Source organism: Oryctolagus cuniculus, chromosome 11 (assembly GCF_964237555.1).
Source record: "Oryctolagus cuniculus chromosome 11, mOryCun1.1, whole genome shotgun sequence".
NCBI lineage: Eukaryota > Metazoa > Chordata > Mammalia > Lagomorpha > Leporidae > Oryctolagus > Oryctolagus cuniculus.
This window is the reverse complement of record NC_091442.1, coordinates 85,889,965-85,914,860: the sequence shown is the minus strand read 5'-3', so window position 1 is coordinate 85,914,860 and position 24,896 is coordinate 85,889,965. Positions and strand designations below refer to the sequence as shown.

General features: G+C 41.2%; 1 protein-coding gene across 3 annotated transcripts in view; it reads right to left on the bottom strand.

Annotated features, from left to right (window-relative positions):
- The window catches only part of TMTC2 (transmembrane O-mannosyltransferase targeting cadherins 2), a 449,447-nt gene that overhangs the window by 73,967 nt on the left and 350,584 nt on the right, over window positions 1–24,896 (bottom strand). For all 3 annotated transcript variants that reach the window (XM_002711368.5, XM_017342005.3, XM_070051474.1), the window contains one exon: window positions 37–151. In XM_002711368.5, the coding sequence (XP_002711414.1) occupies window positions 37–151 (115 nt within the window). The remainder of the gene's footprint in view (window positions 1–36; window positions 152–24,896) is intronic.

The window sequence follows — 24,896 nt, the reverse complement described above, 5'->3', positions numbered from 1 at the left end:
ATTTGTCTTTTAAGGTACATTAAAACAACAACTAACCTGAGCATATGAGCAGCATTGAAGACAACGTCAAACTCTGTACTATCCAGTTCCGCTGCTTTTTTTGCCATCTCTGCTGCTTCTACAAGGCGGGCTTCTTCCAGAAGAAACTGACCTGCAAAAAAAGAGAGCAAATGAAATTCAACTCTGAACATAATAATTATAGGAGACAATAAAGTGGTTATTAGAGAAAATAAGGACAGTGGTAAAGGTTGATTTGAAGCTAAGATTTAACGACATGTTCATTATTATTTTGTCATACTTTATATGCCTTTCCCTTAATTGCAAGATAGTTGAAGGCTTCTATTGGATGCTTTAAAATTTTCTTAAAAACAGCCTTTAGAGAATATTCAAGCAGGAAATAAGATGAATAAATTTGAAGAATTTTATATTACAAATGTGATTATGAATTGACTGGTTTTGCTAGTGTTTAAAACACCTTGTATCTATGATATAAGGAAAAACAGGTGTATCCATACTGAAGTATTCATTTTTATACTTAAGTACTGCTAAAGTCATTTAAAGAACATATAAAGGTAGACTTAGCATTAGTTCAATTAGATTTAGTAATAAAAATAGAATATTATGTTCACATATGTTTTTTAAAGACTTTATTTATTTGTTTTGTAAGAGAAAGAGCCAGAAACTGATCTCTTTCGGTTACTCCCCAAATGCCTGCAATGGCTAAAGCTGGCCCAGGCCAATACCGTGTGCCAGGAAATTCTTCTGGGCCTCCCATGTGGGTGGCAGAGGTCCCAAACTTTGAGCCATCATCCTCTGCTTTCCCAGGAAGCTGGATCAGAAGCATGGGGTAGCTGGATCTTGAACCAGCACTCCCACAAGGGACGCAGATGTCCAAAGCAGGGGCTTAACCCGCTCTTCCTCAATGCCTCCTCAAGTGCACACAGTTAAGATTACTTTGAGTCCGCTTTGCAAGGGTAGAATTATTATAGGCTGGGAGCAGGGAAGCGACTTCACTGGAGTTCTGGCTTCATTTCTCATTCCAGCTCTCTGCTAATGGAAATCCTGGGAGGCATCAGGTGATGGCTCAGAGAGTTGGGTTTCTGCCCCCACAGGGAAAAGCTGCACTGAGTTCTAGGCTCCCTGCTTTGCGCTGGCCCAGCCCTGGTTGTAGCGGACATTTGTGGAATGAACCAATGGGTTGGACTTCTCTGTCTGCCACTCTCTACGTCTCTCAATAAATAAGTGAATAAATTTTTAAAAATAATCACTAGAGAGAGCCACACAGCTGTTCAAAACTATACCTCGACAATTTTTATACAATGCTATGCCAGAAATATATTGTAAAGATAAAGAAACCTACATAAGTGTTGAGCCCAACTCTAAGGCTACAAATATGCAGAGATAACAGGTTACTTTTTTATAGCTAGGGATTAATTAACAGCAAAAGAATGATGTTAACATTTATGTGGTAAGTATATTCGAATAAAAACTAAATCAAAAGGTGACAGGAAAATGCTGAGGCCATTTAGGCAACTGCCGGGTTTGTCGAATTGTGGTCTAATTTCTTCTTGTTTGGGGTTTCCTGTTTTCTTAAAGAATTTAATGATACTAAAATAAAAATGATTTTCAAGTCCTGAGCAGTGCACAGAAATAGAAAACTATAAAATCAGTAAATGCTCCCTGATGACTGTTGGTAGAGCCCATTATTTATTATTTATTTAGTAAATACTACAAATAATTTTTTAGGCACTAAAGACCAATTTTTAAAAATAAAAGGGGTTGGCCGGTGCTGCGGCTCACTAGGCTAATCCTCCGCCTTGCGGCACACTGGCACACCGGGTTCTAGTCCCGGTCGGGGCACCGGATTCTGTCCCAGTTGCCCCTCTTCCAGGTCAGCTCTCTGCTGTGGCCAGGGAGTGCAGTGGAGGATGGCCCAAGTGCTTGGGCCCTGCACCCCATGGGAGACCAGGAGAAGCACCTGGCTCCTGCCATTGGATCAGTGCAGTGTGCCGGCTGCAGCGCGCTGGCTGCCGCGGCCATTGGAGGGTGAACCAACGGCAAAAGGAAGACCTTTCTCTCTGTCTCTCTCTCTCTCACTGTCACTCTGCCTGTAAATAAATAAATAAAAGGGGAACTGTTTCACAAGGTGATAATATACTTTAGACACAGTTTGCATTTAAGTTATTTCTAAACTCTGTTAAGTAAACACTTATGAGTAAAGGCAGACCTAGGATTATAAAGCCAATTTTTCAAAACTAAGTGACAAAGATTTATTATGTATTTATTTATTTTTAAAGATTTATTTTATTTATTTAGAAGGCAGAGTTACAGAGAGGAAGGGAGAGACAGAGAGAGATCTTCCATCCACTGGTTCACTCCCCAAGTGCCCACAATGGCCAGGGGTGGGCCAGATGGAAGCCAGCAGCTTCATCAACGTCTCCCTCATGGATGCAGGTGCCCCAGTACTTGGGCCATCTGCTGCTGCTTTCATAGGAGCACTAGCAGGGAACTAGATCAGAAGCAGAGCAGGGGCCAGCACTGCGGAGTATCGGGTAAAGCTGCCACCTGCAGTGCCAGCATCCTATGTGGGCGCCAGTACAAGTCCCGGCTGCTCCACTTCTGATCCAGCTCTCTGCTGTGGCCTGGGCAAGCAGTGGAAGATGGCTCAAGTCCTTGGGCCCCTGCACCCATGTGGGAGACCTGGAGGAAGCTCCTGGCTCCTGGCTGCAGATTGACACAACTCTGGCCATTGCGGTCAATTGGCGACTGAACCAGCAGATGGAAGACCTCTCTCTCTCTCTGCCTTTCCTTCCTCTGTAACTCTGACTTTCAAGAAAATAAATAAATATTTACAAAGAAAGAAAAGAAGTATAGCAGCCAGAACTCAAACTGGCACCCACATGGGACGCTGGTGTCACAGGCAGTGGCTTAAACTGCTATGCCACAATGCTGGCCCTGAATGACAAAGTTTTAAGGCCAGCACTTGGAGATTATTTAGCAAATTCTACAAAATGTTTCACACTGCTTTCTGAGTTTGTCATTCAACATTTTGTTAACATGCTAACATGCTCAAAAACAGGCAAAATTTTGGGATAAGGATAGTACTTAAAGTTATAAATAAGTGATATTTATAAATAGAAAAATGCATTACTTAAGAAATTCCTATAGATGCTAATTTAACCAATATGGAGATATGATATAAAATTTAAAATGCATATTGTTGGGGCAGGTGTTGTGGTCCAGCAGGTTAAACCACCCCTTGGGACGCCCCCCTCTTACAGCAGAGGATCAGGGGGAGCCCCCACTACTCTGCTTCTGCTCTAGCTCCCTGCTAGTGCTCCTGAGAAACTGCAGATGAAGCTTCAAGTACTTCAGTTCCGGTTATCCACGCTGGATACCCGGATGGAGTTGCTGGCTCCTGGCTTCTGCTGGGCTTGGTCCCTGCCTGCTGCTTCTCACCCTCTCTGTCACTCTTTCAAATAAATGCAATTTATAAAAAAATACATATTCTTTAAGAAAAGACAGCAAGAATGAGATAATCCATGGCACAGTGAAAAGTAATATCTTTTTACATGTATCTAATAACAGACATCAGGCTAAATTTACCCTTCGGTTAGTTATGCTTGATATAGATTTCATGGATTAAAACACAATTATTGGGGCCAGCGCTGTGGCACAGGTTAATCCTCTACCTGAGGTGCTGGCATCCCATATGGGCACTAGTTCTAGTCCAGGCTGCTCCACTTCCGATCTAGCTCTCTGCTGTGGCCTGGGAAAGCAGAGGAAGATGGCCCAAGCACTTGGGCCCTTGCACCTGCATAGGAGACCCAGAGGAAGCTCCTGGCTCCTGTCTTCAGATTGGCTCAGCTTTGGCCATTTCGGCTAACTGTGGAGTGAACCAGCGGATGGAAGACCTTTCTCTCTCTCTCTCTCTCACCTGCTCACTGTCTGTAACTCTACCTCTCAAATAAAATAAATAAATAAAATATATATAAAAAACACAATTTTTAATTGCTACTTGTCTTCAAAATAAAATATTTACGTAAATAAATACATTCCTGTATTAATTATCTATGTGATAGTTAAGCAAAGGAGAATGCAGAAAACAACCGTTCTTTGTCTTTTCAGGCAGCTATTAACTCCGGAATTTAGAGTATATAACAATCAGGAAAATGTGACAATTAATTGAATAATGAAGCTTATGTTCTTTTTTTGTTTGTTTGTTTTTGACAGGCAGAGTTAGACAGTGAGAGAGAGACAGAGAGAAAGGTCTTCCTTCTGTTGGTTCACCCCCCAAATGGCAGCCATGGCCAGCGCGCTGCGCCGATCCGAAGCCAGGAGCCAGGTGCTTCTCCTGGTCTCCCCTGTGGGTGCAGGGCCCAAGCACTTGGGCCATCCTCCACTGCCTTCCTGCGCCACAGCAGAGAGCTGGCCTGGAAGAGGAGCAACCAGGACAGAATCCGGCGCCCCAACCGGGATTAGAACCTAGGGTGCCTGCACCACAGGTGGAGGATTAGCCTAGTGAGCCGCAGCACCAGCCAAAGGTTATGTTCTTAAAATTCAATATTCCTGACTGTACAGGGAAAATGAGATTTTAATTATGGTAAAAAACTGCAAAGTAAAAGATACATAATGCTTCATGTAACGGAGAGGGAGAGGGTTAAGATAGCTTTATGATAAAGACCTATATGATGAGGGTGATGCAATTCAATGACATAAGGAGCCAGTTTACAAGCAATATCCAAGGCAAAACCTTTCAATGTTACATCTTTAATGTTGATCAACAAAAGAAATAACATTAACTAATTACATAAAATCAAATAGGTTTTATCATCCTCTAATAAAATTTTTTATCTGAATTTAGCTTTGTCAGGCAACATGTACTTTGTAAAAAGCTTGCAAAGTACAAAAACTAGAGGGAATATATAATTTTTAGTATTGCAAATGGTGACATAAAAAATTCCTATATAAACATTTTATAACAGCAGAATTCATTCATCATATTAATATTCAGAATAACAATGTCACAACACATTAATTAGATATTTGCATAATTCCCCTCATTCTGTTCTTGACAGACCATATATCTCAATAGCCCAGCACTGGTGTTCGGCTATGATAAAAGCATAAAATATTGTAGAGTATGAATTGTTTGTTTTTTAACTGAACTTGAATATCAGAACTGAAATTGAAAGTAAATTATTATTCTGTCATATTACACAATGATCAATTGCTTGAAATTCAACATAGAATTGACTCATTTCAAATGTATATTTGAGCCAAGACAAAATAGAAGAACAAAGACATACTCAGTTGGTTTTTTTCATAATAACTATTAAAAAAACCTAAAATTCTACATTATTGGTGGGAATCATGAATAAAATGTTTCCCTTGCCTCTTCTGGAAGACTCTGCCTCAAATCACTCTTTCCCTAGCTTATCTATTGGTTCCACCAGGCCACAGCCTCTTTGAATTACTTACGCTTCCCAGAGGTAACCCACTGCTTCCCAGCCCTATTTGTGTGTAATACTCAGCCTCTAAGGTTTCTTGGCCCTAGGGTTAGCCCACCTCAACCTCCAGTTCTGTCTTGCCTATCCATTATAAATAATCATCATTCATTTTTACGCTCTAAGCATGTTCTTCTCGATGAAGCTCCCTTAGAGAGTTTCCAATAGTGTTAGAATTGCTTATGGCTTAAGCTTGCTATAATATAGTTCACTCTCTGAACAAGAGAGTATTTAATAAAAGAGTAAAGGAAGGGCATTAACTCTGCTGGAACAAGAGTATAAACTGAATTTGTCCCAATATGGCCACTCCGTTTACAGTACACATGGCTATGTTGATCCCAGTCCACTCGTATTCAACAGTTGGGAAGTGAACTACTTGAACAATCAGGCACTCAATCACTGCTTGGAGAAATGATCAATACTAGCAACACAGACATAGGTGCTGTTCACTAAAGGACTGCACTGAGACTGAGAGAGATTCTAAGGTTTGCGGACTAGGAGCAGTTACTAGAGATCAGATGCTGCAAGTAGTACAAGATGGAACTAGGACTACAAAGCAAAGAGGGAACAAAAGGAAGAAGCACTTGAGGGCATCCATCTATGTTGATGGATGCCAGACGTGCTGAAGACTTACCACTTCCATTAGTCTCTCTAGCTTTTGAGCACATCAGAATCACTTAGAGGACTTACTAAAACAAAGAAAAAGGCTACCCAGAAAGATTCAGTGGGTGTGGGATAGAGCCTTATATAAACATTTTTAACAAGTTCTTGAATGATGCTGAAAGGGCTGTTCTTGTAGCCAACTTTAAGTATTAGTGAGGTGGATAAGCATTTGTTTTTTCTGGAAACATTACACCTAAGATAGGCTGTGTAACGAGACTGAGCTCTTCCAGTAATCAACTGCATGTAGCATGCTATTCCCTTTACTATGAAGCAGAATGACTGGAATACATTTACGAAGGTACTTTTAAAAGTTCATGCAAAATGGAATTAAAAGAAAAGCTAGTTTGATGAACACGTAGAAATCCATGCCTGCAAAGAGTCTTCAAAATATTTGAGAAAAAAAGATGTGAGTTATGAAAAACTGTGCAGGAATTTCAAAAAAATTTGCACCAAAATAAACTCATCTTTTAATTGCACCTCTCCCTGGACATCCTGAAGTGCTCTTATGTAGGTGTAGATACAAAGATCCACTGATGTAAGACATATTCGTTAAATTTAAGTTTACTCTTTTAACACTCTTAAAATAAGGAGAAGCAAGCATCTTATCCTTCACAAAGAATAGATTTTTGAGAAATCATTTCTCATTCATATACAGTAAACACACTCTTACTTTGTTTTTGATAATGGACTAAAACTGCAAATAAAGAAACCACAAAAATGTTAACTAAAATATATTTGGTTCTCATGTGTGCATTGTTGCTACCACACTTTATTTCTTTGGTTTGTAATTTGCCCTTCCCAAGTTAATTATCATCATCTGTATCTGTCTCAAATCAAAGGATAAAAAAAAAAAGAAAAAATTAGTTAAGAAATTATATAGGAAAAAAGAAGTAATTTGGATAGGGAGAAACAAGATGATTTAAAAAGACAAAGCATTTTCAATAGATTGCAGACAGCGTGGAAGTCTCCCTGCAGCCTAAAATGCAGAAAGGGAGAAACCAGTTGACAGTTTTGGATTCACCATTTCAGCCACAGTTATATCCTTTCTTCTCTGGACAATCCTCTCATTCACCAAATCATGTAAACCACTTGGTATATTTCAAAAACATTTCAAGATGACAAGCTTGTGAAGATCAATCCTTCATTAATGTCTGGATTTAAAAAGCGGTCTACAAAGTAGAAATCCATAAAAATGTAAGCCAGCCTTAAGCCACAGGCCCAAAGACTGCTTTATAGAATTTCTATACATAAACTCCCTAGATTAAATGTGACTGGCATTACCTACTAAAATAGCATGAGAAATTCACTATTAAGATCAATGCATCTAGGGGCTGGTGCTGTGGTGCAATGAGTTAAACCACTGCCTGCAATGCCAACATACCGTATCAGAGTGCTGGTTCAAGAGCCAGCTGTTCCACTTTCAATTCAGCTCCCTACTAATGAACCTGGGAAAGGAGCAGAAGATGGTCCAAGCACTTGGTCCCTTGCTACCCAAATGGGAGGCCTTGCTGGAGTTCCAGGCTCCTAACTTCAGCATGGTCCAGCCCCAACCACAGTTGTCATCTGGGGAATGAACCAGTTTATGCAATCTCTCTCTCTCTCTCTCTCTCTCTCTCTCTCTGCCTTTTAAACAAATAATAATGAATATATGTTATCTCGAGCTGACACTGGCATAGCAGGTTAATCCATGACCTGCAATGCTGGCATCCCATATAAGCACTAGTTTGAATCTCAGCTGCTCTGCTTCATATCAGTTCCCTGCTAATGCACCTGGCAAAGCAGTAAAAGACAGTCCAAATGCCTGGACCCCTGGACCCACATGGGAGATCCAAATGAAGCTCCTGGCTTCAGTCTGACCCAGTCCTGGCCCCTGCAACCAATTAGGGAATAATTGGAAGATCTCTCTCTGCCTCTTCTAACTCTGGCTTTCAAATAAATAATTCAAACTTTAAAAATAAGTTATCTCAAAAGTTAAGGAAGGAAGGAAGATAGGAAGGAAGAAATTGAGAGAGAAGGGAAAGAGAGGGAGGGAGGGATGAAGGAAAGTATCATTATTCTTAGAATTCTATTACTAAGCCAAGTCTGTTTGTATTAAAATACCATTAACATGCAAATTGATGAGAATTGTTTTGTAGCAACTATCATGCATTTGCTGTAATCCTGAGAATATAATGTTTTAATAAATTCCTTAAAAAGTTAAAAAGCTGAAACACAGAAATAAATCTTTAACAGAAAAATCAATGCATATAAATTAAAGAGCTAAAACAATCTGTAATAGATGTAATGTTCTCTTTAGGAAAAATAATTCATATGTGGCTATAATATTAAAAGGCAAAGGCAAATTCACATCTTATTTATAAAATAACATAGAACACAGTGTTCACATTAAGGTAGGTCCTCTTGGGAAAACAGCTAATCACTGAAATACATCCAGAATTGTCTGACCTCAACCAATACCTCCCCGTCTCAAGCCAGTATCTTACCCTGGATAACAGCAATAATCTCCTACCTGCCCTTCACCATACAGGATATTCTTATAACAGCTGTTTGAGTCATCTTGTGAAAATGGAAGAGAGAGTGCATCATCCCTCAGCTGATTCCAGAATGCTCACATTTGCCTACACAACTTCCTAACAGTCTAGGCTCTCCCCTCCTTCTGCCTCAGTTCCTCCAACTCACCAGGGGCACAAAGACTTCTGCCTCAGCGCCTCTCCACCTGCCATTCCCTCCACCTGGAAGGCTCTCCTGGTGGCTCACTTTCTTACTTGCCAGCACAAAGAAAGAAGTTAGTAAGCATGTGTTTATCAGCAAGACTGAATTTACCAATGGCATCCCTCCATGGCTACTTGCTTCGTCTTCAAAAGCAAACGAGAGCTGAGCCAGCATAGGTCGCCAGCAGAGCACTTCCCACATCCTCAACCTTACAGCAATCATAGATAGAGCTGCAGTAACTGCTACGTGCTGTGGCCACTGGACAACTGCGGGGGTGCCCCGCGTAGTGAATTTTCCATGGCATCTCCTGGACATGAGCAACAGGCTGGCCCTTCTTTTATAGCTCTGCATTTCTCCTGGACCCCAGCAAAATAATCCAGATGTTAATCATACCTTCAAAACATACTAATTTCAGAAGACTTTCATCTAATTTAGCTAGCTTCTGTCATACTCCATTGTGTTTTGCAGTAAATTCTATAATGTGAAAATAGAAGAATGATCTCTGATTGTAAGAACTATGAATTAATATGTCCAATCCAAGAAATTCATATTGTGTTTACTAACCACAAGATGTGATTCTTGCAGTGGGGGGAAAAATGTACATGCAATGCTTACCTTTGAAGCGCTCCAGGTGAACCCTTAAATGCAAATTTATAAGGGAACACTCAAGGCACCACAAGCTAAATGCATCATTTCTGAATGGAGCTGATTTTTTGTTTTGATTTTGTTCAATGTATAATTTAAGTTGAATCTACCTAAAGTGCACAAGTATGGGTATTGCTTGAATTTTCACCAAGGGATGATAGCTTTTTAACCAGCAGCCAGATCGGGAAAAGAACATCACCAGCATTCCAGAGGCATCAATACTTGGGGACTCTGTCAAAGATTTAGGGGACTAGAACAAGGGAAAATCCATTGTAAAATATTTGGACTAACTGGTTATAGTGATATCTAGTGGTAAGGAGAAGATCAGCGGTTAAAGAGGAATTGTAGCAAGTCTTTTGTGAGGTCCTTCTGTTAGGGAGGGGAGTAATGCATTCCTGATAAGAGGAGGTTGATGATAACACAGCCATCAGGGGCCAGTGCTCTGGTGCAGTAGTCGATTAAGCCTCTGCCTGAAGTGCTGTCATCCCATACGGGCTCTGGTTTAAGTCCCGGCTCCTCCACTTCCGATCCAGCTCCCTGCTACTGGCCTGGGGAAGCACTTTAATGTGTCCCAAGTGCTTGCGACCCTGCACACCCAAGTGGGAGACTCAGAAGAAGCTCCTGACTCCTGGCTTCTGATCAGCCCAGCTCCAGTCATTGTGCACATTTGGGAAGTGACTCAGAGGATGGGAGATCTTGCTCTCTGTAACTCTGCCATTCAAATAAATAAATCTTAAAAAAAACAAAACAAAACAAAACAAAACAAAACAAAATTAGTGGTCAAAATTCAGTCTAGCTGTCCACTGGGGACGCTGCTAGGAAAGGTGCTTATTCATACAAGGTAATTACATCTGGGAGAACTAAAAACATGGAGGGGCACTCTTAGTTATTCCTCTGACTTGAAGAAAGTCTTTCTCTGAGTCCCAGGTACCCCGGCAGTTTAGGTACGCTCTCACTGTTTAAAACCAATCTCTCCCCCACTCCCTCCTATTCATATTACTGCTCTGTATTTTTGTGCTCTTGGCAGCCTGAGTTAATAAAAGCTCCATTTTCCTGAGTCAGACCTAATGTGATAAATGTGGCAGAAATTACTGGCCCAAAAACAGGTGGGCTGGGTGAGCAAGGAAACAACACCCAAGAGATCAATCTGGCAACTCGTTGTGAGCCTGGGAGGCTGTGGATCTGTCCCCAGCTGAACAAGGGACCAAGAATTTGGCCTGAATTGGACAGGTGGTAAGGAAAGTGTCTAACGCAAAGGAGATTAGAGAAACAGCAGGCGAAGGCCCCACACTCCACTGCAAAAGAGGTCCGGCAGGCTCGCAGCACTTGACTGAATTTATTTCCCTCCGGACTCTTTCCAAAAGTGTTACAAGATGTCAGAAAGCCTTCGCGGAGTTGTGGGGACTGCACAACGGAGGGTGGGATTAGGGCAGGGCAAACAGCGCTGAAGAGAAAAGGGGCAGAGGTGGAGCAGGGGTGGGACAGAGAGGGAGAGGAATATGCATGCGATATGGACTCATAACACAGAAGGGACAGATTCAGCAGGGATCGCGTTTGCATCAGAAAGGAGATGATGTTCACATCAGGCTTCACACAACCTGCAGTGTCTTATCCCTAACACGAAGGGAAAGGCTCAACTAGATGAAGGGTACAACCTCTGCAAGACTCATGGGTGAGAGCCTCATGTGCCACATTGCACGTTCTCACACCAGGGACTTGTCAGGAAAGACAGGCGGTGGACAAGAGGCCTCAGACACAGATGCTGAAGTCACTAAAGGAGTGCACCTCTGAGGCTAAATTATGGTGGGAAGAAGAACAGGGAGCAGTGGCTCAAAGCGCCCAGGGCTCACAACCTCTTCCTGAAAAGCCTCCGCATCGTCTCCCGCCCTGTGCTCACCACCACCTCCATGGGCTTTGCTGAGGTTCTCACTTACAAGTGTGTCTACAGAGAACGGGGTAGTTAAAGGCAGGACATGGCAGCCTTAGAAACAATTGTTTGAATTAAGTGGAAGGTAGAAAAAGAAACTGCAAGTATCTGGAGGTACATTCGCTCCCTTATCTGAAAGAGGCAAGACTACAGAAAGTTGTGTGTGGGTTTGTGTCTGTGTGTCGATGTGCTTTCCCCCCAGTTAACCCCGACAAAACACAAAACTCAATGATATCATGGAATTCTCCAGTGAAAGTCTGGGTGGAACGTGGTCATAGAGAAAAGTGCCTGTGGATGACTCAGTTAAGAGAGCGTGCCCTCGTACAGGGAGAAAAATCCATTACTTTTTGTAAACAACAATTTGGGCTATTAAATGCAATCTCTACTCCCTTATTTGTAACATGGCATTTAATTCTTAATGTTCTTGCAAACAATTATTTCCCTCTCCTCAGTATTTTGTCTGCACATTGATGTATAAAGAGTCTCTTTTTTCTTAATCTTAGTTTTTCATTCTGTCTCCTCTTCCCCTGATTCATGTCTCTGATTTATGTACCTTATTAAACATTTTTCCATATGATTCATTCTCTAGATTACCATTTTTATTATATTTTTTAATAATAAGTGCCTATGGTTATAATTTACTGAGTCCACACTACATGCTAGTTACTTTATAAAATCATAAATGACTCCTCAGAACTGTAGGCAGTAGCAATTATGCAACGGAGGTGCAGGAGCTGACCATGCTCAAGGAGGTAGTTAACTATAGGGCTGAGTGTGACTCACTCCAACCCCCATTTCTGTGCCACATCCACTGCACTCTACTCTCCACTGCAAAGCTAAACTCAGTTCTTATCATCTTGCCTTTGTGGCTTCTTAAGCCCCATACAAAAAAGACAGACTCAAAAGGAAATATGTAAATTGTACTTCACTGTTCCTTTTTTCTTAGCCAAGTCTGAACTAGTTAAAAACATTTAAAAAAAAAAAGTGCATTGTACTCCAAGGCCCTCCCCCCCCAAAAAAAAGGACAAAAGGGACAAAAGTACCTAAAGCACAATCCGCCCTTCTTTCCTTCTTTGTTAATTCTTTTGTTGGAAGAGTTGATTCACCTCCTCCCTAAGAGAGGCTCAAGGTCATGGGTGGGACTCTGGAGTAAAGGCACTCAGGTTACTGTCAAGATTCTTTGTTCTGTGCCACCCTTTCCTCCCTTTCCAAGTGAAGATGGATGATCTCATTGTGTTAATAGAAGGAATGAGACAGTGTAGGTAAAACTGTGTCGGATTAGAAAGGGCGCCTTGCCATCCTCTGCCCCATTCAGGTTCTATCCTTGCCTTGACAAGTTCAAGTTGCCCTTCTTCCTCCCTGAGGCCTTCAAGAACATGGTGATGGTGATGAGAGTTCTGAGGGTTCACTACCTGCAATCCTTTGTGATCAAAGCATTCAGGGTCTGTGTCACCAGGCAGGACCCACAGGGTTCCAATAAAGCACAGCACTGTCTTTGAACGCACAAGGAAAAACAAACTTTTCCTTGGGATTGAGAGGCAGATGGGGCTCCAAATCTTACTTTGCCAACGAACTAGTAATAGGGAACTCAATGTCCCACTTAAACTCTTGGTATCTTCAATCATGCATCTGTAAAATGCAGATAATGTTATTTCTGCCCTGGGTTGGATTGCTGACATGACAAAAATATACCTGAAAGTAGCCAGTACTTGGTCAGGAACATAATTGTTCAACAGTGAGCTTTGGCTGCCAGAGCACCAGCATTACTGATCACATCCATGGCTAGAATGGTCCCGTTGATTTATGTAAATTCTGCCTTTGGAGTTAGGACACCCTACTGCATTACCTGAATTTATTTAATTGTTCTAACACTGTGAAGCATTTAATGATTCTAGTACATGTCATAACATCCTATTCATGTTTTTTGAAGAGCTCTAATAAAACATGGCGGGTCAGAATTTTCTGGGTCATCTTACCATGGTCTTATCAGCATTGTACATGTTGGTATCAGATGACACTGCAACACAGCAAAACTGGCACTGTTATCAGTTTATTCCTGACTAGCAGGGAAAGCTTAGGTATTGATTTTACTTCTTGGTGACTTCATTGTCTTCAGCTATAAAATGGGCACAATCAAGTACCCTCTCCATCTGAATTTTGTGGGGATTGAATGAGATGCTAAATGAATTTCTGAGGACACAGAAGAACTCAGTGTTTATACTGTAGGACCCCAAAAGCGGTGTCCTCTTGTGACGACCCCAGAAACACAGACTCCGGACCAGACGATGCAATAGAACAGGAGGTAATTTATTTCATTTGTACAAATGGGCCCTCTACTGCTGCAAGCAGCAAGCAAGCGAGAGGAGCCCCGAGCAGCTATCTCACACAGCTTTTAAAGGGCAAAACCACAAAATTAACATATTATAGGCTGGCGTAAGTTCATTGGATAATTTTCAGTAGCAGGCCTTGTATGGCAGTCTGAAGTGCTAATGTCGGTGGAAAAGTACTAGGTCAAAGGGATACATTAGGGGAGGGGGTTTCTAGGAGACAGGAGTAGGTTGCTACGTGCCTTGTAACTTTCTTAGTTAACCTTGAGCAAGCGTAGGGAAGGGGGCTTATCTACAAGGCAGGTGTTCTGCGTATCTCTGGTCAGTAGCTGACTGCTTTCTCTGTGAACCGGTTTACTCCCCATTTCCCAAGGCCGTCTCTGGAACGGTTTGTCTCAGGAGCCCCATTTTTCTATGGTGGCTCTTGGCTCCTTTCATTCCCCCATTTTCTCTTTGAACTAATTTTAATCTTAAAATTGTGTGCCGTTAATGAGGGGTTTTAATACGGTCACTGGTGGCCAGGGCTTGGTACTGTTGCGTGAGGACTAATGCCAATGATCAGCAAGCCAGGCCTTAGCATGTGGGCCCATGGCCAGCCATGGGTCTCTACATTTTCCCCTTTTTTTATTAAATTGAGAATGGCCTCTGTCTTAGGTTGCCCTCAGTCATCTCTGTCCTTACCCGTCATCGGTAACTCTGGCAGCTTGGCCTAGAGCCCTGTCTTAGGTTGGTACAGGATGCTGAGCGTCTTACCCGTCTTTGAGTACCATTCCAGCCCAACATTAGGTGAGAGATGAAACATACAGCCAAATATCAATTATTTTGATTACAAAGGAGGCTTGGTACGAAGTTTTAAATGATGAATCTCAGTCCATTCATACTATAGGGAAGTCAGCATAAAATGCAGAACACACGGAAGACATCCCATACAAAGTGGGAAAAGCAGTAGCAGTCCAGCCAACATTAATAACCAATGAATCCATTGAAACCCTTCAAATGAATAGTGGGTTAGTAATAAACATATGTTGTATTTTACTCTTAAGTTTATCAATAACAGACTCTATATGTGGCACATTGTTAGTAATGTTAAAGCAATATCCCCCAGGTACAGGTTTACAACTTAAATGATCTTTTTAACAGCAAGTAATTGTTAGCTGCATGGCTTAAAAGCATTCCTGAGTGAACTTGATCCAATTCTTTGGCTATATTGGATAGCACAGTAGCAGTAAGATTGATTGCTTTGGTCACCAAACATGTAAGCCTTTATAGTCCACGATTATTTCTAAAAGCCAGTCCAGGAACACTTACTACTGATGCAGCCATGGCAAGGGCAGTGTCCTCTCCTATTAGGATGACGTTGTTATTGTAGTCTTCAGGCAAAGCACACCACTGACGTGCTCTATCCGCTGCTGTAAATACAGATGTTAGCATCAGGGCCACACGGCCCAGGGAGCAATTGCAGAAGGGCATGTTGGTTACATGGAAAAACCCATCCCTTAGGAGCCCTTGTCCCATACCAGTACCGGATCAGGTCCATTCCATTGATTGGTGATAGGATCCCTCCATTTCACCATTGCTCTTTTTACAGCTGTTTTTAAGCAGTTAGAATTTAACAGAGACATCAAGAGAACATAATAGATTACTTTAACTCATTGTTCTAACAGAGGATCAGATTTTGATTTTATGTCAAAGAAAATAACCAAAGATTTTTTTTTATAACATTTTGCGACTTTTTCACACCTTCTGTAACTTGCTCAAACCTTTCTCTTCTCCCTCCCCCTTTTTTTTCATTCCAGTATAAACCAGCCATTAAGATAAACAATTTTTACAAATCATATCCTTTTAAAAGTTTTTTTTTTTTTTAACTTTTCTTATCAAGAACACGCTTTTATGTTTGTGACCTTTTACATTAAAATGATGGTATCTGGGACTGTAGCAGTCAATGGGAGAGTAACTTTGTTTAATTCCCTGTAATCCACAGTCATTTTTCAGGTTTTATCTGATTTCTTAACATGCCAAATTAGATAATTCCTTTTAGTGATTATGGGAATCATCACTCCAGCACTAAGATAATTTTTTTTACTGTTTTAGATATTTCCTCATATCCACCTGGAATTCTGTATTGTTTACACTGAATAACCTTAGTTGGCCCTGGCAGCAGTACAGGAGCTTGATATAATTTTTTTACTACTACCTAGCAGTTTGACTCTAAAGGACAGCATTTTTTTTTTCTCAATTTATATTTATCCTGTATTTATTTTTCCAATTGCTTACACATGCATCAGTATGCAGATAACAAAATTTATTCTCACCTCCCCAAAGTCTATAGTTCATCCCCCTTTTCCACCGGCACTGATAGCAAAACCTCAATAACTTGTGGAGGCTGTGCACTCTGTAACTTGCCATCCCAATTCTCACTCGATTCTGAGCAGAGAGCCCATTCCTTCACCAAAGAGGCGAACTGAAGGTCTTTTCAGCCAGGAACATCACAGGTTACACATGCAACTTCAGTTTTTCTTTTAAAGAAAGGCATTGCTTTGCATACTTGTAGATCCTGCCAACTACGCCAATTTGTGACAGTAAATTACTTTTTAGCTGTCTGCTGTGCACAGACTTAGTTACTTTTAATCTGCAAGAAATACGCTGCAAGCCTTGTAGTGCACACTAAAATTATTTACAGGAAAGATGGTAAAGGAGCATAGATTAACAGAATGTTGCAATAAACATGGCTCCATTGCTTTAATGATACTATAGCAAGATGGTCCACTGATCCCTGTAGGGTGGGCCTGAGGCTGGCCCCGCTTCCAGTTTCCTGAACTCTGTTTTTTAATGAATTACCTTCTTTATCAGTTTTGGAGTGACACTTATTGGCCCAATGCCTTTCCCTTTAGCACTGGAAGCAAATCCCAGGAAGAGCCTTATTTTGATTTTTGACTTCTGGACAATTTTTGTACATGTCCCTGTTGCCCACATTTATAGCACCCTCATTTATCAGGCATAGCCCTCCTTGATGATTTTTGTAATGACATACCAAGCAGAGCGTCAGGTCCTGAATGTCCTGTTATTAATCCATTTTGTTAATTTTTTATTAAAGGGACTGTCACAGAACACCTCAATCACAGTAGCCAATTGATCATGTAATCATTATGGGCACATTTAACATTCAGCTTGACTGCGTGTTCCCCCAGGATGAAACAGCAGCAACAGAGGCTTGCTCCGGCTCCCCCCTAAAGCCTCCAAGGACAAGGGTGGCTCATTGCCAAGATTTTAGGCAAGCAGTGCGTCCCATCTCGGGTCTTGGCCAGAGAGCCGAGACATGAAGCATGCCCACCCGTTTATCAGAAAACATTCCTTTATCCTCCTCCCCGGGAACTGGCCAGGCTCCCAAGGAGCAGGAGAAGGTCATTCGGCAGCAAAGTTTCTTGGTTACCAGAGCCAAATCCAGGTACAAGCCTCTCCAGCCCAAAAATTTGTCCTTACATTTGGCCCTAGAGTTGCATTGAGAGGTAGACATAATTAACACATCATAAGAATACAATACACATTTTTCATACAAGTATACATCTAGCAATCAAACACAACAATAAAAACAGATGGGGGAGACAGTAAGAGATAAAGGACAACAAAAACAGTGACACACAGAACATAAATCACAAGCCGCGTGGCAACAGACCGAGACAAAACCGAAACTATCAGAAGGGAGCGGCAGTCTGGCCAGGCTCTCCCCTGGAAGAAAGGAAATTCCCTCTTTCCCTCCTTCCCAGACCACCACTGGAACATTCTCCAGGGTTGAACCAGGGGTCTCAGGACACGTCTGAAATCACAAGCCGCGCAGCAACAGACCGAGACAAAACCAAAACCAGAATTTCAGAAGGGAGCGGCCGTTTGGCCAGGCTCTCCCTTTGAAGAAGGGAAACACTCTCTTTCCCTCCTTCCCAGACCACCACTGGAGCGTCCTCCAGGGTTGGACCAGGGGCCTCACGACACGTCTGTCTCCCCTTTGGTCCAGTCAGTACTGAGCCTGTACAGGCGCCCCAGGACGGATTCCACGTCGTCCTGGCAGACAAGAACAAACAGTACAAACCACAGTTACAATAATACACAAATAAGCAAACTTACCTCCGTCTGGCCGATGGAGTGTGGGAGTCTGGGGTCCCCCAAATCCCGGACGAGCCCCCATATGTAGGACCCCAAAAGCGGTGTCCTCTTGTGACGACCCCAGAAACACAGACTCCGGACCAGACGATGCAATAGAACAGGAGGTAATTTATTTCATTTGTACAAATGGGCCCTCTACTGCTGCAAGCAGCAAGCAAGCGAGAGGAGCCCCGAGCAGCTATCTCACACAGCTTTTAAAGGGCAAAACCACAAAATTAACATATTATAGGCTGGCGTAAGTTCATTGGATAATTTTCAGTAGCAGGCCTTGTATGGCAGTCTGAAGTGCTAATGTCGGTGGAAAAGTACTAGGTCAAAGGGATACATTAGGGGAGGGGGTTTCTAGGAGACAGGAGTAGGTTGCTACGTGCCTTGTAACTTTCTTAGTTAACCTTGAGCAAGCGTAGGGAAGGGGGCTTATCTACAAGGCAGGTGTTCTGCGTATCTCTGGTCAGTAGCTGACTGCTTTCTCTGTGAACCGGTTTACTCCCCATTTCCCAAGGCCGTCTCTGGAACGGTTTGTCTCAGGAGCCCCATTTTTCTATGGTGGCTCTTGGCTCCTTTCAATACTATTATTATATCTGATGAATTTATTAGGTAGGAAGTCAGATATGAGTTTATGTGTCTGTGACAAAGGCCTAAGGAGACCTCTAGGTCCAGCATAGGCATCTCAAAGTCATTCGGATAACCTTTCATGGGCAGCCCAGTATCTGCACTTGAAATATCCTGCCCTACCCCTTCTGCCTGATAACCTGCCAGGTAGGGGTCCCGCCCCTTCTCCCTGATAACCTTCCAGGTGCAGCACAGTATCTGCACTTCAAACATCCTACCGATCTTCCAGGGGGTCCTGCCCATCCTTCCTCTAACAGGGCACGCCAGCCAGCCAGGCTTCCTCCTGTCTGATAACTTCAGGGGGGAAATTCAGATAGGAATTTTTCGTATTTACATCCCAAAAGTCCTTTGTTCCAGGAGGAGCAGAGGTGGGGAGGCAAGACTGATCCCCTTAAAGACCCCAGGCCTCAACCAAACTGCATGCTCTGCCTCTCTGCTGAGCCGCCCGCCTGGCCTTCCACCCAACCATGTAACCTCCCTCTCCCCCAGTCTGAGCGACTGGGCACTCTCTCTCAGGTTCTGTCTGGAGAGGTGCCCATCCGTTCTTAGGGATGTCCCTGCCCTAATAAACCTTGCTATTTGCTTTCCACTTTCTGTCTCACACCTGAATTCTTTCTTGCGTGAAAACAAGGACCCTGCAGTTCTCCGGTAATAAATTCATCACAGAAATAGAGTGTTGGATAAGAAATTCATAAAAAATGGCTTACTCAACTTATTAATCCATTTCCTGCTTACTTTTTATGTTTTGAAGCTTGACACGTGGGGACTGGTGTTGCGGCACAATGAGTTAAGCCACCGCATGCTATGCTGGTATTCTATATGAATGCTGCTTTGAAGCCTGGCATCTCCACTTTCAATCCAGCCCTCTTACATCACCTGGTAAAGCAGTAGAAGGTGCCCAAGTACTGGGAATCCTGCTATGTGAGAACACAGATGGAATTCTAGGCTCCTGGTTTCAGCCTGTCCTAGCCCTGGCCATTGTGGCCATTAAGGAGTGAACCAGCAGAGAAAACACATCTCCCCCCATCTCCTCTAACTCTGCCTTTCAAATAAATAAATAAATAATTTTGTTTTAAAAAATGTTTACATGTTGAGTTCTATTAAATAATGTTGGATAATAGTTTGGTTACTATAATAAATTTTCCTGCTATCATTTCCACTGTCTACCTGAACAATAGATGGACAGTGTTTCTCACATTTTGCTAAAATACATATGCCTTCTTTAAAGTTGTGTTCTCATTATAGAAATTTTAAAATGAATACAAACATCAAGTGTGCTCTGTCTAAAATGGGACGGGTGCCTTAGTCTTTGCATTCTGTTTCCCTTATGTTTTATAGAGTGTCTCCTATCAGTGCAAATTACCCAAAATTTAAGTACCAGTTAATGGTAATTAAACTGTTTTAAGTGATCTTTTATTTTTATGCAAATTATTCTCTAACTCTATTGTTTTTCATTTAACTGTATTCTTTTTTTTGAAAATATGCTAGTCCTTTAATTTTTCCTTCATTCTTAACTTTCTTAAAAAATGTTCATTTATTTGACAGGCAGAGTGACAAAGAGAGTGAGTGAGTGAGGGTGACAGGGGAACAAGTTCTTTGGCAGGGAGCTGGATCAGAAACAGAGTAGCCAGGACTTGAACTAGCACTCCAACATGGGATCCCAGGGTCACAAGTGGTGCCTTAACTGCTGTATCACAATGCTGGTCCCATTCTCTCTCTCTCTCTCTCTCTTTTTTTTTTTTTTTTTTTAAATTTGACAGGTAGAGTCATAGACAGTGAATGAGAGAGACAGAGAGACAGGTCTTCCTTCCATTGGTTCACTCCCCAAATGGCCGCCGCAATGGCTGGCCCTTTGCCGATCCGAAGCCAGGAACCAGGTGCCTCTTCCTGGTCTCCCATGAGGGTGCAGGGGCCCAAGCACTTGGGTCATCCTCCACTGCCCTCCCTGGCCACAGCAGAAAGCTGGACTGGAAAAGGAGCAACCGGGACTAGAATGCGATGCCGGCGCTGCAGGTGGAGGATTAACCAAGTGAGCCATGGCGCCAACCCCTGCTGGTCCCATTCTTAACTATAAAACTTGGTCTCTTTCTCTTCCAATTTTAATAATCACAAAGTTTTAACCCTAAAAGGATTTGAAAAATATCTTATAAATTACAGAGAGGTATGAAGATTAAATTATATGAACTTAATAGGCATATTTTAAAAGGAAATTTTAAAATAAAAATTCCTGGGTGAGGAATCAAATAATTTGGAACAATACTAATGAGCTGCTTTTGCTGTCATATGAGCAAATAAAAGGAAAATAAATAATGATACTGAAAAAAATGTTTTGGTCTTAAACACTTCACCTAAGTGTAACCTCAAGGTAATTTTGCAGAGATACATACAAAATATATTTTCATTTTTAATCAAGGCAATACCCTATGTTCGTTCATCAGTTAACTTAAAAACAGACTCCATTTCTAAGAACATAAAAGTGAAATTATACCAGAGTCAATCTCATGTCATTGCTGTCTTCTAACTAGCTTAATTTTGAATAATAAAATAATAACTACTGGCTCCTTTCAAATTCATCTCATTAGCTAGTCAAGCCTCTGCTTCCAGTGTTCACTGATAAAAGATCAAATCTACTATTTTATCAATTTCCTCCAGTGCCTACCTTTTAAATTAAAACTTAAATAGTATATAAACCATCCTCGAGAAAAACAGCATAATATTAACACTACAAGGTCTGGAGTTAAAAGTTCAAAGAGCTGTGTGTTTCAAGTTATTTCTTCACTAATTACTTTGAAACTTTCTGATCCAGGAAATCACTTAATATTCTGAACTTCCCATTTCTCGGTTAAATGTAACTGGAATCTAATCCTAACTCATAGGGGTTACATGATGATCAAAAAAGATCAGGAAGAAAATATTGAGTATCTGGCAAGGTTTTGGGAATCTATAATTGACAGCAAAGCCAAACAATTGTAATGCTGATAATTATAGTTCTTAAAATTTCTATACTTTTGTGGGCTCAACAGGAAGAATAACAAAATAACTGATTCTCTGTGCCATAAGGAAGATAATCCTTATTGCAACTCTCTTCCTATTCCCAATGCTAGGGTTTTCTAATGTTCTCATACAGCCCCAGCCCTCCCCCCACCACACACACACTTGAAAATCTTCAATGAAGTTATTTCATATCCGGCAGCTCTGATAATTTGGACCTTCCTCCTTTTATGAAGCCAGAATATTTCTCCTCTTAGCTTCTGGCTGTCATCTTAATTCTGTCCTTGAATTCTTTCCCTGGCATATACTATGCCTTCTGTCTTTAGTTTCTCTGCTTTCTTGTTCTCTATCATATGCCCTCATTTCCATATTTTTATTTGTTAAGCTCCTACTCACCATTCAAATATGGCTTAAATGTGAGTTCATCAGGCATATTTTCCCTACCTTAAACTCCCTTTGTCTAGATCCATCCAATGATACCATTTTGCCTTTCAAAAATCAATGATAATTCAATCATTATGTTTACAGTGTGTTGGAGCTCATATTTTCCTTGCTGTATCCCAACATATGGCCTGGTGCTTGATAAACACTGTTAGAGGCTGTAGGGCTGAGATCCAGCACTTACCATTCACCACAGATGAATGTTTGGAAATGAGTAACATCACCCAAAGAGATTATCAATAATGAAAATGGGGCAACAGGCTTTACTCTTAGAAATTCAGAGCTAAGAGACAGAATGAAAGAAACCATCCAAGGTCCACATAAGATCTTGCTCTTCTTCTTAGTAGCAATTGTCATAATCTGTTCCCTTTCAATTCTTTATGCTTTTATCTTGAGTATCTAATAAACTATCACCTGCTAGAATTTATATGTAGTAGGCACCTTTTAATAAATATTTATGCATTGAAATTGTTTCAATGGACCTTAAAGTCACTGCTATGAGCCTGAAGAAGAAAAGACTTAAAATATTTTCCACCTGAAAAATGATTTTCTAGAAGACTTTTTGTCTTTACCCTCCTTCTATTGGTGGAAGCTTCTATTGGAGACGGGGAATCCAACAGAATCCCTTTAATTACAGGTCCACATAAGACATTAAATCCTTACCTTTGAGATTTTTTTTTGCCTTTGAGATTTAAAAACCATATTCCAGAAAAATTTAAGGATTTGCTTCATATGGGTATGGAATAACCTAAGCTTGAAGACATATGAATACAACAATACTACACTATTATTATTACTGTAGTTTGAAATCCATTTTCTATACATTGTTAAAATCATTTTATAAAAGGACAGTGAAAATGGGCTTTCTATTACCAACATGAACTAGGAGTACTGGAAAACATTTTGAGAGACTCCATCAAGCTTTTCACTTCCTAGATGAGGAATCCGAATCTCAGGATTACAAATACCATACAACGCAACATTTAACTTACTTACTGCCCCAACTTTATAAACCAACTTGGTATTACTTCTTGCAATGCAATCTGACCAAAAGGCGGGGGTGGGGGCTGGGGGTGGGGGGTGGGAGGATCTGCAATGCAATTCCTTCGCCCAGACACAAAACAAGTGGATTCAAAATAAAGAAACTGGTAGCAATTTGAAATATCATCTTCTAATCACTATCATAGCCAATATGAATTAGCATAAATCCCTCTCAACTTCCGGGTATATTCCCTGTCACTTGTATTATTGACAAGCAAGCTAAAAGCATATAATTGCCCCAAAGAATGAACTTCTCATTCAACAAAGCTCTTTCACTTGGATATTCTCATTGGAGTTTGCAAAAACATGTTTAAGACTCAAAAGCATAGAATTCACTGAAACATTGATTTTCAAGCAGTTGACATGTTGTTAATCTGTGGGCATAAATATTCTATGAATATATATAATCAGTAAGTTGGCAAGGAACTGAAATGGGAATCATAGTACATATTTTCTTTGACAAGAAATAGTAAAAACATGGGGAATATCCTTTCAGTGAATTCTGTGACACAGATCCAGTTTTACAATGGAGAATATTCCTAACTGAGCTCAATAAACAACTGCACACTACTGTGATTATGGCCAGATGCTAGATATTGACGGTACAAAAATGAAAAACAGCTCTTCCCTATTCTTAATTATCTTTGAATCATCTAAAGGAGGTAAACATACAATTTTGTTACAAGTATTTCCATTCCCACAGCCACTCCCAAGTCTAAGCCATCATTGTCTCATGCCTAAAATACAGCAATAGTTCCCTAAAGTGGTTTCCTTGCTCCTCGCTGACTTTTCCCTAATCCTGTCTTCTTTATGTTGTTCATTCCATGCTTCCAAATAAAATGCAAATCCCTTAAGCTTGATCAACAAAGCTCTGGGGGCTTCACTTCTGTTTCCTGTGAGGCTGCATTTCTTCCCACTTTCCCATCTTTTTAAATAAGCTCCAGTCCATAGCCTACTTTGTTGTGAGCAAAACCATGTTCTTGCCTTAGATCTTTCAAGTCTATTTCTTCTGTGTGAGCCCTGCTCTGGCAGTTTATATTTAGAGTCTGATAATCCACATTCTCAGAGATGCTTGTCTGAAAAAGTACCTCATTTTCCACCTCATCACTGTCGGAAGATGACATCATCCTAGCTCCTACAAAGCGCCACTCACTTGTGAAAACAGAATAAACCTATGCAAATACATTTAAAAAATATAAAAGGAACAGTCTCTTACCTAAGAATTTTAAGCTAAGTCATGATTTATGTGAATTTGACATTCTAAAACTGCACACTAATGGGACCACCGCTCAAAAATATTTAGATATCTACAAATGTCATAAAGTAAATTGAATAAAAAGAATTCACAATAATCAAGGGACCCAAACCCAAATCTCCTACAACTGACTTGGAAAGTCAACTCCATTTCTTTAGGCTTCTGTCCATTTTTCTGTACAACAGAGGGCTATGTCAACTTTAAAAGAAGTTTTCCAGTTTGTGTTTCTTCCTTTTCTGTTACTAGAAGGAAAAGGTTAGGCTGGGTAAGGAGGCAAAATGTCTGAACAGCACGGTGCCATTCTTGGGATAGCCCCCTTAGCTATATCACAGGGCGGTGGATCCCATCACAAAACAGGCAGCCAGAGAGACTGGGGAGTGGTCAGACTTATTCTTTCATAACAACCTTCTTACGAGAAGTAACTCAAGCTTTCTCTGAGAACTACTTTATTCTCTTCCAAGGGCGCAAACACAGTGACCCAATGGCCTCCCAGTAGGTCTCACCTCTTCAAAGTCCCACTACCTCAACAGCACACCATGGAGGACAAAGTCTCCCACATATAGACCCGGGGGACAAATCTCAGCACAGTTCCAAAATCCAGTGATTTCCAATGGATT